The sequence below is a fragment of the Peromyscus leucopus genome, chromosome 12, assembly GCF_004664715.2.
Source record: "Peromyscus leucopus breed LL Stock chromosome 12, UCI_PerLeu_2.1, whole genome shotgun sequence".
NCBI lineage: Eukaryota > Metazoa > Chordata > Mammalia > Rodentia > Cricetidae > Peromyscus > Peromyscus leucopus.
In genome coordinates this window covers 65498258-65518400 of record NC_051073.1, presented here as the reverse complement: position 1 = coordinate 65518400, position 20143 = coordinate 65498258, and the positions used below count along the sequence as shown (strand labels likewise).

General features: G+C 39.5%; 1 protein-coding gene across 1 annotated transcript in view; it reads right to left on the bottom strand.

The window, feature by feature from the left end:
* The window catches only part of Atp13a3 (ATPase 13A3), an 86616-nt gene that overhangs the window by 36325 nt on the left and 30148 nt on the right, over positions 1 to 20143 (bottom strand). Inside the window, 13 exon segments of the mRNA XM_028861218.2 lie at positions 520 to 640; positions 731 to 884; positions 976 to 993; positions 1585 to 1701; positions 4282 to 4432; positions 7544 to 7605; positions 9081 to 9269; positions 10168 to 10505; positions 11514 to 11645; positions 13967 to 14039; positions 15518 to 15652; positions 17131 to 17200; positions 19299 to 19379. Coding sequence (XP_028717051.1) covers positions 520 to 640; positions 731 to 884; positions 976 to 993; positions 1585 to 1701; positions 4282 to 4432; positions 7544 to 7605; positions 9081 to 9269; positions 10168 to 10505; positions 11514 to 11645; positions 13967 to 14039; positions 15518 to 15652; positions 17131 to 17200; positions 19299 to 19379 — 1641 coding nt within the window.

Genomic DNA, 20143 nt, shown 5'->3' with positions numbered 1-20143 from the left:
AACTGCACTCACATATGCAAACCCACAGACATACAGGTAACTTAAAAATCAAAATAAAAAAACAGATCTGGTAACAATTTCACAAACTACAAGTACTTTCGGACTTCTAAAGAAAACAATTATTTCAGGAACACACACACACACACATAAACACACACACACACACACACACACACACACACACACACACACACACACACAAAATCAATAGAGTGGGGTGTGGTGGTACATGATTTAATCCCAGCATTGGGAGGCAGAGGCAGGCAGAGTTCCAGGCAAGCCTGGTCTACACAGTAAATTCCAAGATAGCCAGGACTACACAAAGAAACTTGAAAAACAAACCAAAAAGAGCAATATCGAATGAAAGGGGAAAAAACCCATAGTTTCACCTCAAACACCAACAAAGCTACAATACACACATTTCACACATTCAACCTTTAATAAATCCATAACCACATGTCATTACTGTACATGACTTAGAGGCATTATGGGAGCTGTAGGAGAGCCATTCGGCCTTACCTACTAACGTGCTGTACTTTGTGCCATGTCAGTTTGGACTCCAGTTTCCTGTGTGCGAGAGCAATCACACGGAAGCCTTGTTTGGTGTAATCTTCTAAAACTTTATCAAAATCAACTGGAACTTTTAAAAAGAAGAGGAAATTAATTTTAGAATTGCTAGTGTAAGTTCCTATAAACATCAGTTTTACCCAGAGCCTAGTCATCCCCTTACCTGTTTCAGGTTTACAAAGACTGGCAATGACCTCAGGGGCTCCTTTCATGTAGGCGTCCATTTTCTTGTCACCTAGAACCCTTGCAACCACACTCATCCGTTGTAAAGCAGAAGAAAATGGGAACTGCCGAACAATTCCTATCTCATAAACAGCCTATTTAATTTCAAAAAAGGCACAAAGGACTTAGTATTCTTTAAGAATAAAAGCAAATGTACTTATCTAAGAAGAAAGCATCTTCACTTACTGGAAGTTCAAACAGCTCCTAAAAACAAGAGAATAAGTACAGATTAATATATACCAGCTGGAAAAACTAAAACATCCACAAAATACATTTAGGAAGTAACAAGCAACTCCGAGTAAGTCAGAGCCTAAGAGGCCCTCTACAGCACCACCCATGAAAAAGGAATGCTGTCATGGTGTAGCTTCATGGTATGACCACCCGGGCAGAAAGCATTTGGCCCAGGTTTCAGTTCCTTGTTTGGAGAGTGGGGATAAGTTGGGAAATAGTATTCTTTTCATAAAGATACTGACACATTAAATGCTAAAATAAATGAGAGGAACACTTAAAAATTAATCTAAGAGTAAAGCTACTAAGAGTGCCTTTTTATAAATTCTTTGTATGCAATTCTAGGAATACGGATGCATACTAACAAGACTGACTATCATCACACGTGTAAGTGGCGAAGGACAGAGGGCACTGGGAATTAAATTGCAACATGTTACAGAGTGCCTGGAACACATCAGGGTAACCTTTCTGATATGCTCAGTTAAAACATGTGTATCTGCATGGATTAAGACACCCGACCCCCTCTCCTAGAGGTACTTCCAAACTAGAGTTAAAGTGACATCACACCATTTCTTGGTTTCCTGCAGCTGTAGACTCTGGAAGCAGGTGTTTGGAAGGACGAACCACAGTGGGCATAATCCGGTTATGAAGTGCTGTTTCTTCTTCTGTTGCTTCTTCCAAAATCTAAAAGGAAAACACTCAACAATCAGAAAATCCCATACTCATTTCATTTTTAAGTGGGCCATTAAAAAAAAAAAGAAAGAAAAGAAAAAAGCAATTGTTACCAAAGGACATGTGAACACTAAATTATTAACATAAATATATTTATTCTAACATAAATGTGTTCACAGGTATACACTTGTAATCCCAGTACTCAAGAATATTGAAGCAAAAGAATCAGGAGCTTAAGGCTAGCCTAGGCTACATAGTGAGCTTGAGGTCAACCTGGACTACAGGAGAGCTTTTCTCAAGCCTAGACAGAGTTCAGATATGGTTAATAGAACACTAAGTAGAAAATAGGCTGTACTAGTCAGTATGTGATTTGAGAGCCATACCATGAAATCATAAACACCTTTAGTTAAGCTACTAGAGTCAGAACCTCTTGATTTTCACTTAAAAAAAATTATGTGTATGGATATTCTACTTACACATGTAACCTGTGCACCATGTGTGTACCTCATACCAATGAAGGCAAAGAGAGGACATAGGATCCCTGGGACTGAGTTACAGACAGTTCTAATCTGCCACGTGGTACTGAGAATTGAACCTAATATTATGCAAGAGAAGTCAGTGCTCAAAAGCACTGGGCCATCTCTCCAGCTCTCCACTTTACTGAAAAAGTTGTTTCTGGGTAAGATGACACAAGGGTTGAAGATGCTTGCTATGCAGGCCTGATTGTTTGCTTTCTGATCCTGAGAGTTGAAGAGAACCGAACACGAACGAACACAAACACACACACACACACACACACACACACACACACACACACACACACACACACACCAATAATGCAGAGGGGGAAGAGAGAGAGAAAAAAAAAGACAAACTTCAACTAGGCCACAGGTTGAAGCTCAGCAGCAGATGATGTGCCTGGCATGAACATGCCACCAACCTAGACACAGCTTCAAGCAAAAGTCTACACTAAATACACAGGGAAGAAAACTAAGCTAATCTGACTAACTGGAGGAATCCATTAATGCAAAACATGAGGAAAACTTTTTAAACAATCACATTTATACAATTCCACAACGTCCTTTCCCACATCTGACCACCTCAGAAATTGGGATGTATCTTAATGTCCTAAGACTAGTTTTAAGTCAAGTTTAAAAAGAACGAACTACAACCAAGAAAATGTTCCTATCAGACTAGCCTGTGGGGCATTTCCTTGATTAATGATTGATGTGGGAGGACCTGGACCCTATAAATGGTGCCACTCTACGTAGGTGGTCCTAGGTGGTATAAGAAGCAAACTAAAGCCAGGTGTAGGGGCACACACTGTTAATCCCAGCGATTGAGAGGAAGAGAGAGGTGGAGGATGGAGTTGATTCTTCCCTGCGAATCTTCCCAAGCCAGAGCAACACTGCCCACTGAGCTCAGAGCACTCTGTCTTTTCTAGCCCAAAGCTCCAAAGTCCTTCCACAGTCCTATGAGTTTCAGGACAGCCAGGGCTTTTTATAAACACAAGAAACAGGCTGAGTAAGCCAGTAAGCAGCCCTCTTCCAAGGCCTCTGCTTTGGTTCCCACCTCCGGGAAGTTCAGTTTTGACTGCCTACACCAGCTTCTTTAAATGATGAATGCCAGGTGGAACTGTAAGCTCAAATAAACTCTATTCCCCTTAAACTGCCTTTGGTCATGGTTTTTTACCACAGCCATAGAAATCTTAACCAAAACAGAAATGAATACCAGGTTGTGGGGTGTGGCTATGGCAGCCCTGACCATGTTTTGGAGAGGACTGTGGAAGGACTTTGGAGCTTTGGGCTAGAAAAGGCACTGAGTGCTCTGAGCTCAGTGGTCAGTGGGGCTCTGGCTTGTGAAGATTTGCAGGGAAGAATCAACTCTGTCCTGGCCATTTATGTCATATTTTTAAATTAAGAAGCTGGTTCTGGTCAGCTGGAGCCGAATAATTGGCTGTGGTTAACAAAAGCCCAGAACCACCTGGCAGAAGTGGTGCATATCTTTAATCCCAGCACACCAGAGGCAGAGGCAGAGAAATCTCTGTGAGTTCAAAGCCAGCCTGGTCTACAAAGTAAGTTTCAGAACAGCCAGAGCTCTTTCACAGAAAAATCCTGTCTCTAAAAACCAAACCCCAAACAAAAAGCAAAGAGCAGAACCACGAAAGTGAAACCTTTGCTGGGACAACTGATGCTGGTCAGCTAGGACTGAGGAATTAGCAGTGATTAAAGAGAGACCAGAATCACTGAGTCGTCTGGGACTATTCCCTCAGGGTCCGCAGGGTGTAGTCCAGGGTGGGCAAGGCTGCATCTCATGCTGACACCCCAAAGTTGGTACTATGTTAGAATCACTTAGGTGGTGCTTGTTTTGAAGACATGAAGGGGGTCGGGGAGAACAGCCGAGGCTTGGCACTGTGGTGGAGATGGAGTCTTGGGGGAGAGGCTGACAAGCTACTGGTAAAGATACAGCCCAGTACCACATAAACAGAGACTAAGGGCTCACTCCAACACTCAGGAGGTAAACGCCGGATAGCTTCAGCTATTCAGCTGTGCTTAAGACGGGCCTACTTTACAGAAGCTGTTTCAAACTTACCCATCCAATGGCTTCAAACATTTTCAAATCGAGTGGGTCACCAGAAAGCACGCCTTCAATTTTTGTAAGTGAATGACAAGTAGCCATGCAAGCAACAAATTGAGATTTTACCAATATCTCACTGCAAACATTATCTTCTGGTAAAAGAAATCTAAACAGAGAATACACACCGAATTAGGTTTGCAAATCTCTAGACTCAACCCAATATTCTAACATCTTTTCAAATTTGTAATTTAAAAAAAAAATAATCAAAACTAGGCGTGGTGGAGACGACCTGTAATCCCAGCACTTGAACCAAGGAGTTCAAGTTCAAACGGAAAATTACAGTGAAATACATGAAACTCCACCTGTAATTACGTATTTTATGCTAAGTGCAGTGATACAGGCACAGAAGGGGCAAGGCGACAGGATCAAGAGTTCAGCCAGCCTTTCCCAGAGTGAGTTCAAACAAGAGTAAGACAGTAAGAGACTGCTGTCGGAAAACCCACTGAAGGCTGGGGTTCAGTTCTGCAGTAAAGAGTCACACCATTAGCAAGCCTAGGCTTGACCCTGACCCTCAGCAGCAACATGAACACACATCCCTGCCACTGAACAAACACAAAAACAAAAACATGCAAGCTATGCAGTATTTACTAGGTACCAGGAACTCTTCTAAGACTGTTATAAACCAACTCATTACATTTGCTTTGTTTACCCCAGAGGCTGGATATTGAAGTCATGACAACTGGGGAAAAAAATATTCAAAAGGAGAATTAGCTGGGCGGTGGTGGCGCACACCTTTAATCCCAGCACTTGGGAGGCAGAGCCAGGCGGATCTCTGTGAGTTTGAGGCCAGCCTGGGCTACCAAGTGAGCTCCAGGAAAGGCGCAAGCAAAGCTACACAGAGAAACCCTGTCTCAAAAAACCAAAAAAATAAAATAAAATAAATTAAATAAAAGGAGAATTTTAAAATTAGAATTAGAAGAGATGGCTCACTGGCTAAGAATGCTTGCTCTTTGAATCTCCAGCACCCATTTAAAAAACAAACAAACAAACAAACAAACAAACAAACAAAAACTGGTATATTTTTCCCATCCCTGCAACCCCAGCATTAGGGAGTTGAGGCAGGTGGACCCCAAGAGAGGGATGACCCAGCCAACCTGGCTAAAATGGTTATCTTTGGGTTTAGTTAGAGACCATGTCTCAAGTCAGTAAGGTAGGAAGCAGGAGGAAGACACCCTGTGTTCTGCTCTTTGCATGTACATCAGCTAGCGTACACACACTTGCACACTCACACATGCACCATACACACAAATATTACTCACACATCATGGGAGAGAAGATCTGGAAAGAAACAAATGCACATTCACTAAGGATTCCCACATGGAAAGAAAACAGTGCATACGGGGAAAGGGAATAAAAGAAGGGGAAGAAGCTATGCACCAGAAGTTGTAAAACTATGAATCCTTGGAATCAAGAAGCAAATGAATGCAGCTAATGTAGGTCAGTGTCAGAATGCTCGACCAGCATGCACAAAACAAGGCTTTAGGTTAAATCACTAACAAAGTTTTTAAAAGCAACAAAATGAGTCCTGGAAAATAGAAAAATAACACACTGATCAGGGCAAATATTTCTGAAATATATTTCAAAGCAACTAAGAGAAGATTACTGGAATGAATGGGGCTTCTCAGTAGCAGTAACAAAATGTGCCGGGAGAAATGGAGTGTTCGGCCTAGAATTCTAATGGTCAGACAGCTGTGCAGGAGAATGAGTTCGCTCATCTCAGCTAGACTGTGAGTTAGAGGCCAGCCTAAGTGAACAAAGCAAACCATCACCACCAGAGTGAGGAAACACCCCAGAGAAAGGGGAAAAACTTACCAACTACCTCAGACATACAAATAACTACAACAATTCAACACCAAAATATCAAATCGCTTTATCAATTAATCAGCAAATGAAATAGACAGTTCTCAGAAGAACAACTACGGGCCATTGGCCAATAAATACTTGAAAAAGTGTTCAAAATCTTTAGCCACCAAAGAAATGAAAATCACAACTATACTATATTTGAGATTATAGCTCATACCCAGACAGAATGGCTACCATCAATAAATCAAACAACCAATGATGGTGAAGATGTGAAAAGAGAACTCTTAAATATCTTTATTGGTGGGGATATATACTTGTTCAGCAACTACAAAAATCAGTATGAAGGTTCCTCAAAAAATTAAAAAATAAATAGAATTACCACAAAGCCCAGCTTTGGATATGGATATCCAACATATCACAGAAATCCTTCCACTTCCAGGCCAGGCATGGTGGCCCACACCTCTAATCCCATCAGAGGCAGGAGGATCTCTGAGTCAAAGGTCAGCCTGGTTTATATAAATAAATTCCAGGACAGTCAGAGTCACACAGTGTTAAAAGAAAATCAAATACTTTAACACCCATGTTTGTTAAGGCATTAATCACATCATTCACATTATTCACAACAGCTAAGAAATGGAACCACCCACACATCCATCAACACATGAATGGATAAAAAAATGTTCTACAGGTACACAATAAAACTTATTCAGTCAAAGAAAACTTACATCGGCACATTTATAAGAAAATGGATGGAATAGGAAATCATTATGTTAAGCAAAATAAGCCAGACTCAGCAAGACAAATTGCACTTTCTCTCATATGAGGTGTCCAGTTTTAAAATTGTGTGTGGGGGTGTGTGTGCTCACATGTGCATGTGTTTAACATGTGAAACCAGAAAAAGGACTATGAGGAGGAGGAAGAAATCTAACGATGGAAAGAGGGTCACGTCATACATGAGACAGGGAAGCAGGGGAGAAGGAAGCACGTGTCAGGAGGGGCCTCACGGGGAGTCATGGGACAGAGGGTAAGTGAGAAAAATGCCACAAAGAAATCCACTGCTCTCTATGCCAACGGAAAACAACTGAAGACAGCTCAGCTTGGGGTAAAGGTGCTTGCCCCACAGACCTGACAACCTGAGTTCTAGCCCCACATGCGGGAGGAAAGGAACCCACACCTACAAGCTGTGCTCTGACTATATGCCCACACCTGCACGTATACACACACACACACACACACACACACACAAAATTTTAAAAGATATCTGAAACATGCACGTGTATGTTTATATATAGCAAGTATTTATTCTTGGTGACAGGTACAAATTTGTCTATTATGTTAGAATGCTCAATATGCTAAAATGTTAAAAATTAACTGGACTAATGAATGATCTAGAAAAAATCTAGCTAATATTTACCGGGCATTCTCCACTCGCTGAATTCCCCACAGATCTAAGCCATCTTCAGTAAGAGTTCCAGTCTAAAAAAAAGTACACATGTACAAAGTAAGGGCAATACCTAACAAAAATAAACAAAATAAAATGCCAAGACTCACACTAAGAACAACTAAGTAGATATACACAATGCAGAGGAACAGAGCCTGAGGAAAGGAAGGAGGGAGGCGGGAGCTCATATACTGCCAGGGTATGAACCGTGTACAACATTACCTGCACGAGAAGGCACCTCCTCGTGTTAACTGTATTTATCCATGTGCTGACACAGTAAACAATGCACACCAGTTAACTTACCTACCTACTAACAAGCAGGGGCTGCTGGTGTAATGGTAGGACAGAGTACTAGACAAGCAGCCAAGAAGAAAATTTAAACACCAGAAGGAAGCTAATAGTTAAAACCCAGATAAGAAAATGACCGCTTTTCTTCAACAAAATGGTTGGGGATTCAATAAAATCATAGAACATTAAATACTTGTATTTATGAGTAATTAAAAAAACATAGTAAATACATATCCAAAGAGACTATTTATTACCTTAGAATTACCTAAAAATACAAAGGACCATGTAATGTTTTATTTATTGCCACTATATCTTAAAATTTTTTAATTTGTTTTTATGTGTATGGGTGTTTTGCCTGCATATACATCTGTTCATCCTGTGCATGCTCGGTTACCATGGAGGCCAGAAGAGGGTACCAGATCCCCTGGAACTGAAGTCACAGAAGGTTGTGAGGTGCCACATGGATGCTGTGAATCAAACTCGGGTTCTCTGGTCCTCTGCAAGAGCAGTCAGTGCTCTTGAACACTGAGCATCTCTCCAGCACCAATATCTTAAATTTTATTACTATCAGACATTGAGGTAGAGTCCATGTTGCCCAGATGGCCTAGAACTTGTGGGCTCAAGCTATCATCCTACCTCACTTTCCCAGATGCTAGAACTACAAGCATATGTTTACCTGAAAAAGGTTGGGGGGGGGGGATGCTGGAGAGATGGCTCACTGAGTTAAGAACACAGGCTGTCCTTCCATAGGACCTGGGTTCAATTCCCAGCACCTACATGCTGGCTCACACCTGTCTGTAACTCCACGGGCCCTCTTCTAGCCTGTGGGCACTGCACAAACGTGTTATACAGACAAAGATGCAGGCAAAACACACATGCAGATCAAACAAACAAGTAAATAATGAGGAGAGGGCCAGACATGGTGGCGCACACTTTTAATCCCAGCACTCAAGAGGGCAGAGGAAGGCAGAGGTCTTGGGTTTGAGGCCAGCTTGGTCTACACCAATGAATTCCAAGTCAGCCAGGGCTATATAGTGAAAACCTGTTTCAAGAGAGGTGAGGAGTGGAGAAGAATATTTCAAAATCTGCATACGCTAACTAACTAGGAAAGAGGAAAACTACAAAAATATTAAAAATAAGAGCAAATTAATTCATAAAGGAAATATAAACATAATTATTTAAAATTATTTAAAACACAGTAAGGATGATGAAGCCAACCAACCTTGTCAAAGCAAACAAGGTTCAGCTGTCCACAGATATTTATCCTTTGGGGACTGATACAGAAAATCCCCACTTTTTTCAGTCTTCTCTGAGCATATACGATCCCAGCAGTCATTGCAGCAGGAAGTGCAGGTGGCACAGTAATTGTAATGATATCAAGAGACTTAATAATTATTTCCTGAACTTCTTTCTATAATTAACATAAAAATAAATGTCAAACTCACAGTATTCAATTTACTAATTTAATGATAAAATAAACACTATTTTTGTATTTATATAAGTATATACATCCATTTTTTCTTCATTCAGAGATTTTGTAAAAAAAAAAAAAAGGCCTGAGGTATATAAACGCTAACCTAGCATGTTTGAGGCCCTAGGTTCAAATCCCAATGCCGGTAGGGAATTCTTATCCAACAGAAGGAAGGTTCAGTGAGCCATCCAAATATACTAACAGAATAGCAGCTAAAGGAGACAAGTTATTTACTCTTAGAAATACCTTTCTCATTTTTAACAGCTTGCACTCTTCACATGACTACCTTCAAATCAAGTAGAACAAAACCTTATCTGATACCATCTCATCCTACAAGGACCAGGGCAGTCTCCATGGAAGCTAGAAACCAATCAGGCATGGCCTCTTTCAAGTGTTTAGAAATAATTTTGGTAAGCCAGGAATGGTAGTGCACACCTGTAATCCCAGCACCCAAGAGGCAGAGTTAGGAGAAGAACATAGCTAAATAAACAAAACAAGGTGTATATATATATGTGTGTGTGTGTGTGTGTGTGTGTGTGTATAATATTATATTAATTTATTCCACAAATAAGAAAAGGCTTTTGATGCATGCTTTACATCACAGAAAGTCCCAGACATTCTGAAGAATTATATGCTGTAATGGAAATGTTTTATACTTGTAGGTTCTGTTGTTGAGACAGGGTCTTGCTGTATAGCCCAGGCTGTCCCAGAACTTCCAATTCTCCTGCCTAGGCCACCCAATCTGTTTTTGCTTTCTAATATAATAGAAACTAGTGTCACAGTTTTCTTCAGCCACATGGGAAATAATTAAGGACCAACACTATGGAAAGTTACATACCTTATTTAAAATGCTATTGATGATTGTGTAGATAAACCCAATGCCAGCCACCACCACAAGACACAGTAGGAACAAGTAGGCATCTCTATAGAGTTTAAAATCAGTGGGCTTGGGATACAGTATAGAACGAACAAGCTGTCCTTTGGAAGTACTAAATCCTGTGCGAACTACTATGGCTTTCACGAGTTCTCCAGTGTAGAACCGGGTCTGAATGACAGTCGTCCCACAGAAGAGTGTGTGCCGCTTGTGTGTCTCTGGACTGTAAAGCTCCTCCCCCGTTCCTCTGACAGCCACTGAAGGATTTGGCAAGTTAGTCTTTGTCACCGGGACACTTTCCCCTGTTAAGAAAATCAAATATTAAAAAAGCGCTTAGAAATCAATGTCAGATACAGACTGAAAAAATAGTGAAATATTTGAAATGTTAATAGTACTGCTTATAATAGTTAATAACTGTTTTGTATATGGACAACATAGTACAATCAATTTTTCCATCAATTGGTTCACTGAGAAAAACCAAGCTGTTCCCCACAGTAATTCCAACGTGATTCATGTTTCAGAAATAATGCCTGCCATTATTTGAAAATTGTTTTTAATGACCTTCAAAACATTTCAAACACCAAAGAAAACATACTCAAGCAGAGCTAAGAAGTGCTGTTACTATCAGTAACCAGTGGTGTCATGACATCTTTAATCCCCACTAGACAGAAAATATCTCAGTAACACAGAAAATTTGGGCAAGAAAGAAAAAGAATGAGTAATATGAGGTTCTTTCTTTTTGTCATTTAATTCTCTATAACATTCAAATCTCTTCAAAGACAGCAAGAATGTAGAAATATGTGTGACATTGTATGTTTTAAACCTCTAAATATGTAGGAAATAATTTCTAGCCAGATTATAATTTAAAAATACACAAATTAAAAGGAAGGCAGATCTACTTCTAGATTGTAAATTTCCAGTAGAGCTACCTTAAAGTCTACTTCTTCCCAATTACAGAACATTAAACAATCTTCCTCCCACTTTTCACATAACGACAACAGAAGCAAATACATTGCAATCTCTGCAGGAAAGGACTTCTTTCCTCTTCTCTTACTAGAAAGCATTTCCCTATGTCTAAGGAGTGGCAAGAAACAAGTCTAGGAATATGGTCAGTACCAAAATAGTGATTTAGCATTAGTTTTTAGCTCAGAAAGTAGTATTCTCTCTCTCACACACACACACACACACACACACACACACACAATGACTATCAATCACATTTATGAGTAAATGGTATTATTTTGAAAAAGTTTAAACGACTTAATATTAATACCATAAATAGTAAGCGTGACACTGGTGATTCTACTTACCTGTTAACATGCTTTCATTTACAATGCAAGTACCATTAATAAGTACTGCATCACAAGGCATGACTGTCCCATTTAATGGAATGATCATGACATCACCCGGCACAAGGTCTGTAGAAAAGATTTCTTCTATTTCTGAATTTGAAAAGAAGTTAGAAATTATTCTTCAGTTTGGAATAAAACACAGCAAATAAACTAATGACCTATCCAAAAGTCTCTTGTTCTCAGTAAGCTACTGATACAGTGGGCTAATACCCAAACTGTTACACACGGAGAGTCTCAACAAACAGAACTACATTAACAAGGCTCAGGGGTTAAGAGCACTGGCTGTTTTTTCAGGAGACCTGAGTTCAATTCCCAGCACCCACATGGAGCCTTACAAATATCTGTCAGTCCAGTTGCAGAGAATCTGACCCCATCTTCTGGCCTCCATAGGCACCAGGCATCAGGTGTATCAAGCAGCTTGTGTCCTGACAAGACGCTGGCTGACTAAGCACAGGGGACAGCGTGGCCTCCTGGGGCTTCCTTCCATACACAATTTTTTCCATACATTAATTTTGGCTGTCTGCCATCTTAAAGTACAAGCCTAAGTCCACACAGGAAATTCTGTTGAAACAGGCAAAAGGAATTCACATTTCCGTAATTCCACAGAAATTAAAGAAAACGAAAAATTTACCATGTTTTCTTTTCAAAGGTGTTCTTTTCTTACTGTAACTTCTTATGCCTCATCCCTTCTCAATGTTTTAGTTCTTTTACATTATTAAAATACAGCAAGTTGAATTTATTAAATATATAATGTCATTTGATACATTATTTCCTTGAAAATTTAAATCAGGCATTGAAATCCCAGCATTGAAAAGCCAAGAAAATCACCCGCTTTCAGGTCTCTGTACATGTAGAGACTTAAAAACCTTCAAGCTGGATATGGTGACTCTTTCCTGTAAAAATATCAAAACTGTTGAGCTGTCTGGTAATCCTAGAGCTTGTAGCAGCAAGATCAGAAGTTCAAGGTTATCTCCCCTACATAACAAGGTCTAGGCCAGCCTGTGCTGTTAAAATACAGAAACAAAACACAAAAAACCTTAAGATGAAACAAACAACAAAAAATAATCCTACCAAAAATAAAAAGGATGGCAGCAAGTGTGGGAGCCTCTAGTGGGGAGTGAGTGGGGAGGAAGCAAGGGAAGGAGGAAGACTGAATCACTTGGCTACCAGTCAAGAAAATAGAGTCTGAGGGCATGGTTCATACTGTAATCCCAGCTACTTAGGAGACCAGGGTTGCTAATTTAACAATCCTATCTCAAAGAAGAAAGAAGAGAAAAAGGTGCGGGTATGTGGAGAATGTGAAAAATGAAGCCTGATTTTGAGTTCTGGAGAAATCAAAGTGGCTATTATATTATGCTATCTATCCTTCACTTCTTCAACGGGCAGTTTATAAGTTCCAAGCATTCTCCTTCCTACAATCATTGCTTCCTTTCTACTGTGCACCATGTAACAAGGCCGACATCCATCTACCCAGCTGCGTAGATCTCAAGACTTCAATTATCACCAAATCTTGTTCAATGCCCACACTCTGAACCCACGACCTTTCTTGTTAACTTTACAACCCTGTTATTGATCCTGGTGATGATGCCTTCAGCACTGTTCCCTGATAACCCCGTCTACACATGGAAGCCAGAATTACTGGTTTTTGCAAAGGCAAACAGGATGGGATCTGCTTAAAGCTCCTTTGTAGCTTTCCATCCTTTTGGACACATCCAAATCCCTTAGAATGCGTCATCTACTTTCAGCACATGCCTTGCTAAATTCCAGCTCTTAGGAAGAGTCCAGTCTTAACTTCTGGTCCCTGGGTACTTACCCTCTCCTCTTACAACTCCTCACCTGTCTTCAACTTGGCTTACTGAAATCATCATTCTCAGACTTCCAAAAACTCACCTGAGTACTCAAGAGCACTAGTGTCAAGGGCTCACTGTGCCCTCACAGCACATTTTGTTGTTGTTTATCATGTTTTCCTAGAGCGTAGCAAAGTGCCTTACACTGTACAACATGATATTTACAACATTACATAAAGGAGTTAACTGCCCCACAAATCCAGGACTCTAAATGTGTGTCTCCAATTCTGAAGAAGGAAGAAGGGGGAAGTGAGAAGAAGTAATAATAGAGTTTGTGAGGTGGCACAGAGTAACGGTGCTTGCCACCAAGCCTAATGACCTCAGTTCAATCCCAGGATCGAATCCCATGTGATAGGAAAAGGGATTCCCATGGGTTGTCTTCTGATCTCCATACATAGGCCAAGGCGCGCGCGCGCGCGCACACACACACACACACAACTAAATAAACAAATGCAATTTTAAAAATATGCACATACACAGACAAAATGGTCTCACTTAACACACGAGCATTGAATCAGATGGTTTATGTTCATTTACTCTCTCAACCCCATCTGAAGTACTTACCTTCATTTACTCTACAAACCGAAACTCTCACTGTACTGTGAGTTGCCACCATGTCATGTAACATAACATATTGCTGAAAGAAAAAAAGATAAAAAACTAATAAAATACAAATCTGTTCCTCAAGATACTTGAAAAAGAGAATGCTCAACTACTGTGATCATTTTTGACTGTTCTGCCTCTAAAAGGTCAAAAGTCAAGGGACAGGACTCAGTGGCTAAGTGCTCACTACTTGTGGTGGTCTGAATGAAAATGGCCCCCATAGGCCCACAGGGAGTGGCCCTATTGGGAGGTGTGGCCTTTGGGGCTTCAAATTCGCAAGCCAGGCCCAGTGTCGCTTTCTCTTTCTGCTGCCTGCAGATCAAGATGTAGCTACCAAGTACTCTCAGCTACCTCTCCAGCACCATGTCTTCCTGCACGCCACTGTGCTTCTCTCCATAACAATAATGGACTAAACCTCTGAACTGTAAGCACCTCAATGACATGTTTTCCTTTCTAAGGGTTGCCGTGGTTGTGGTGTCTCTTCACAGCAATAGAAACCCTAACTAAGACACTACTCAAGTTCAGATCTGAGCACCCATGGGAAAGCTAAATGATGCCCATTATGGCAGCCTGCCTATAATCCCAACACTCCAAAGTCCAAGACGGGATTCCTAGAGCAAGCTGGCTAGCTGAACTAGTTCAGTACGAGGGCTCTGGGTTTAACTGAAACCCTGCCTCAATGAATAAAGCAGAGAACAATCCAAGAAGATACCAAGTATCAAAATGAGACCTCCAGGCACAACTGCACTCACTTACATGTGAACACATCCATGCACATACTCAAAAATTAGGAATTCAAAAATTACTGTTTTAGCTCAAAACAAAGAGACACTTTAAATGAGGCAGCCTTGAGACCAACAGAACTATCTTTTCAACACTTCAGTCTTTAATACAGACGCCTATAGCTTCTGAATAATCATGCAGTAATTTGATTCTAAAAACATCTGCCTAAGAGTGTAGCTCAGTGAGCATATGCAATCTTAGGTTCAAACTCAAGCACCACAAAAAATAAATATTTGGTCCCCTCACCCCCCCCCCCCAAAAAAAAAAAGAAAAAAGTAAAGAAAAAGAAAAAGAAAGTCAGGGCTGAAGAGATAGCTCAATGGTAAAGAGCACTAGCTACTCTTCCAGAAGATCCAGGTGGATTCACAGCACCCACACAGTGGCTCACAATCATCTGTAACTCTAGTCCCAGGGGATCCAATAATCTCTTCTGGCCTTTGCAGGCACCAAGGACACTTGTGGTGCATGGACATAAATGCAGACAAAACACCAGCACACATTTAAAACAAAAAAAAAAAAATGTCCAAAGGCCAAGCACAAAGCAGGAGGATTAGTTAGGCTACCCTAGCTACCTTGTCTAAACGAATAAGCCAAAGGATGTTTGTATGTGTACTTTTGCAAATATAACATTAAATGTACTTTATACGAAGTACTATGCAGTCTAAAAACCTTACAAGTTATTACAAAATGAAAATATATTTATGAAATATGTAATAAATTCTGACTTACCTTCCTAATGGAATATAGTGAGCTTATAATGGACACTATGGACATAATCACAATTGCTAGAGCATAGTAATAGTATTCATCAATGCTCCACAGGATAACACTGAACAGCTGGAAAATGTAAAATGGGTTGAGAACCTAAAAAACACAAAAACGGAGGCATTAACAACCAAAACTGGAGTAAAGTATGTATAAACATGGAGATTCTCCACCACTTCCCTAGAGAAGTAGAAAACCAGATACTTAAAGGATAAGCTCTGTAGTCTTGCTTCCCATTAAATAATAAAATTTGAGCCAATAAACTTAAATTATTTGCATTCATTTAGATTCATACTTAACCCACATACAGATTCAACTAGAAAAAACTAACCTGTATGAATTTAGGTGTTCTACATTATACTTAGTTAAAGTATAATTTATTTGTAATAAATTCTGTGTTCTGGGCTAAAACACAAAACTTTTAATAAAACAGAACAAATGTTTGTTTTTAATGAACTCAAAAGAGAAATTTACTTACATTTCAGAAATTCACTGACGTACAAAGAAAAGATCAATACATGATAATGGGGAAACTGCCTCACCATCTCAAAAGACACTTCTCAGGATTTAATCTCAGAGTCAGACTAGGAAGCCCTGGTGAGGAACTTTGTGAAATGGTATTTCATCTTCCTTCATTTCCTCCCAATGTCTTCACAACTGCTGCTTTTGTGCTTTTCAAAGCACTTTCATGTATGCAGGACCATTTTACTTCAAACCCAAATAAAATATTAAGAAATTATTCTAACTTTATCCATAAAGGAGTAGGTAGAAACGTTTTCTTTAAAAAAAAAAAAAAAAAAAAATCAAAGACAGCTAATAAGATACTCTCAAAGTATGGGGTTTCCTAAATTTCTTTCTTTTTTTGGTTTTTCAAGACAGGGGTTCTCTGTGTAGTGTTGGCTGTCCTGGAACTTACTCTGTAGCCCAGGCTGGCCTCGAACTCAGAGATCTGCCTGTCCCTGCCTCCAGAGTGCACAACCACTGCCCAGAACGTTTTTGTTTTGTTTTGTTTTGCTTTTGGTTTTGGCCCTAATTTTTTTAAGCAGTACACTAAACTATTTTTGCAGGCAGCATCAAATGGCTACTTTAAGAAACTGGTGAATAACAATTATATTTCTAGTAAAGTATCCACCCAATACAAGTTTTTTTCTACAGCCAAAAACCAGATGAAGGTCTGGCAAGCCTTCCTAGGCAGTTGCTCACCGACTTCCTTTATTTAGTCCAATCCTTTACTCACACAACTATGGCAGTTATAAATGAGCCCTCACTGCGAGAACGGCTTCATTTCCAGTACTGCACCATGAGCAGTGAGGAAAGAAACAGGAGTGACAAGTCGCACACACTGCAGGATCGATCTCTCTCTCATCTCTCTCTCTCTCACACACACACACACACACAATTCTATACAATAAAAACAAAACAAAATTACACATCCATATGACAAGAATTTTTCCCATTTTTACTTTCCAAGTAAAATATGAAGCAAAGTCAGAGAGCAGAAAACCAAGGCTATCCTCTTACACATGACTCTTTTCCAATTGATGAATCTACTGTTGAGTTATATACAACAGTCTTACCTCTTTAATTAGAAGCTTAAAAACAGAAGGCACTTTCACAGCAATTTCATTTACTCCATAAAGCAACTTTCTATGACAGAAAAATATAGTAATCATATTAATAATGATTTAGAAAAGGAATTATGCTAGAACAATTAAGGCCAATCATCCTTAGATTCATGTCTTTAAAATCGTACGTTCCTTGACTAAAGTTCTCTATTTAAAAAATAAAAAAGCTGCGGGATGGTGGCGTACGCCTTTAATCCCAGCACTGGGAGGCAGAGGCAGGCGGATCTCTGTGAGTTCAAAGCCAGCCTGGTCTACAGAGTGAGATCCAAGACACTGAGGGATACACAGAGAAACCCTCTATTTAAAAAAAATAAAAATAAAAATAAAAATGCTATCTGTGCTATTTAATTCAAATCAGTCAATAACGGTAACCAAACTTTTAGCAGTTTACAACATTTTGACTCCCATATTTACTGTGATAACTATCTTTCTTACTAATCAATAATCATGTAAGCAAAAGACTCATTTTGTTATGTCTAGGCTGTCCTGAAACTTAATCAGGAGTCTAAAGACAGCTCATGGGAGAATCCTCCTGCCTCAGCTTCCCAGGTGCTGGGACTATAGGTGCAAGCCACCACAACTGACTAAAGTTCTCTTCTTGACAGAGCAAAAAAAATTCTGAGATTTCATTTGTATTTCACGTGCATGGGTGTTTTGCCTGCCCGTGTCTCTGCACCACATGCACGCAATACCCAAGGAGGCCAGGGGAGAGCCCTGGGTCCACGGGAACTGCATTACAGACAGTTGTGAGCTGCCATGTGGGTGCTAGAACTCATCCTCTGGAAGAGCAGCACGTGCTCTTAAGCACCAAGACATCTTCTCCAGCTCCAAACAGAGCAAACTGTATTAAGATTTAAGTTACAACTAACTTTTTTAAGAAATCAAGTATGTTTGAAGACTCTTATCCTAATTTTTTTCTAGGGAGAATATTTTACTAACAAAGTTCATTTCAAAACATTGCACATTTGAAATCTTTTAGAAAACAACACTTTCTTAAAGTTCTTAAAGTTGCTTTAGAGGCTGGGGATGCTATACTTGCTGCTCCAGTATCAGAGTGGCTGCCAACCGCTCACAAGACCCTGACTTCAATTCCACAGGACTGCATAAAACAAGCACAGTGTGGTATACCTCCCTGAAAGCCCAGCACTTAGGTAGCAAATGCAAGATCAGGAGTTCAAAGTCATCTATCCTTGGCTACACACTGAGTGTGGTCAGGTTTAACTATGTGAGGCCTTGTCAAAATCAAAAACAAAACAACAAATAAACAAAAACCAGGGGGTGGGTGAGCACGCCTCAGTGTAGAGTGTCGAGTGCTTGCCTAACCTGAGTAAGGCCCTGAATTCTACCCTATCCCTGACCCCTCGAAAACCCCCAGATTCTTCATTTTAGTCTCTTGTAATAGTATGCTTTGTATGCTATTATAATTGTAGCCTTTCATAAGGCGTTAAGTCTGAATGGTTTTTTCTGTTTAAACATTGAAAAACACGTTACAATGGTACAAAAAAATTCTAATTCTATCCAAAAACTACATTTATCTTTAAAATATGCAATACTCTGGCATATTTTTATACTTTAACCAATAACACACACACAAAAAAAACCCTTGGCTCCCTGTTTATAGCTTCCTTATGAGAAATTCCAGCTCATGTTTACAATTCGCATTTCAGAAACTCTAAGGTGCTGCTAATTTCTAGAATGACGCTGAGGATGACACTCCACCCACTACATGACACCTCCCAATTTCAAAGACAGGAAAACATGGGAATTTTTCTATCTTAGAATTGATGAAATGGTAATTTATTTTTTATTTTTTATTTTTTTGGTTTTTCAAGACAGGGTTTCTCTGCGTAGCTTTGCGCCTTTCCTGGAGCTCACTTGGTAGCCCAGGCTGGCCTCGAACTCACAGAGATCCGCCTGGGCTCTGCCTCCCGAGTGCTGGGATTAAAGGCGTGCCGGCCATTTTTATAATTCTTAAACTAAAGGAATGTTGCTCAAAATATCACTAAGGGCACAACTAACAGTCTATTTGATTGAAGTACCTACATTAGAGAGTTGGCCATACACACACGGTCTAGATGTAGGAATTTTGATACAGATCCACTTGAGTTGGGTAAAGTTACCTGTAGGCATGCATCCCCTTTGTCAGTCCTGCACTATGCTTTTCATAAATTGATGTACAAGAAACACCTTCATCCAGTCCCCTAAATAAATCCAAAGTTTTTACTTTAAACAAAGTTTAAAATATCCAAACTTATTAATGCCTCATTGTGCTATATTCGTGATTTTAAAACTGTAACTTCCTTTAAAACTTCTTAGAAATTCTTAACAACAACAAAAACAGAAATCATGAGACTTTTAAAACCTCAAAGTCTTAAAATAAAACAACAGTGAATGGTCGAAGTCTCAAATGTAACTATGTTGTCCACTGTATTTATCACGGCTCTAAATACTTACTACAAATACATAAATGGACTTGGTAGCATTATCCTTGAACAGTTTACGAAGCTTATGAGTCAACAATAAAACTTAAGATAAAGTATAACTGAGAATTCCAAACTAAAGATTTTTTTTAGATTTTATCCTGTTTCTCCTTTATATTTTTAGTTTTAAATTAAGAAATCCTTCCATTTTCTTCCACAATGCACAAAACATAAATTCTTTCCTACATACCTAGTTTCAAAGTGTAGAATTTACGATCATAAATGTCTAAAACCTAGAACAATCCTATGATTTACTTTTCCCCCTAAAAAAACATCGTAATTATAGTTAACTTAACTGATACCAGCCAAACATCTCTAAACCAAAGAGAATTAAACACATTAATCTACATATTCTCTACATTTTACATATAGGAAAACTAAGCTCTATAATTTGTTGGCATCATTAGGGTACACCTCAAATCTTATAAATTTCAATGGCTGACAGAGACCAAACAATAATTATATTAGACATTCTTCCCACCAGA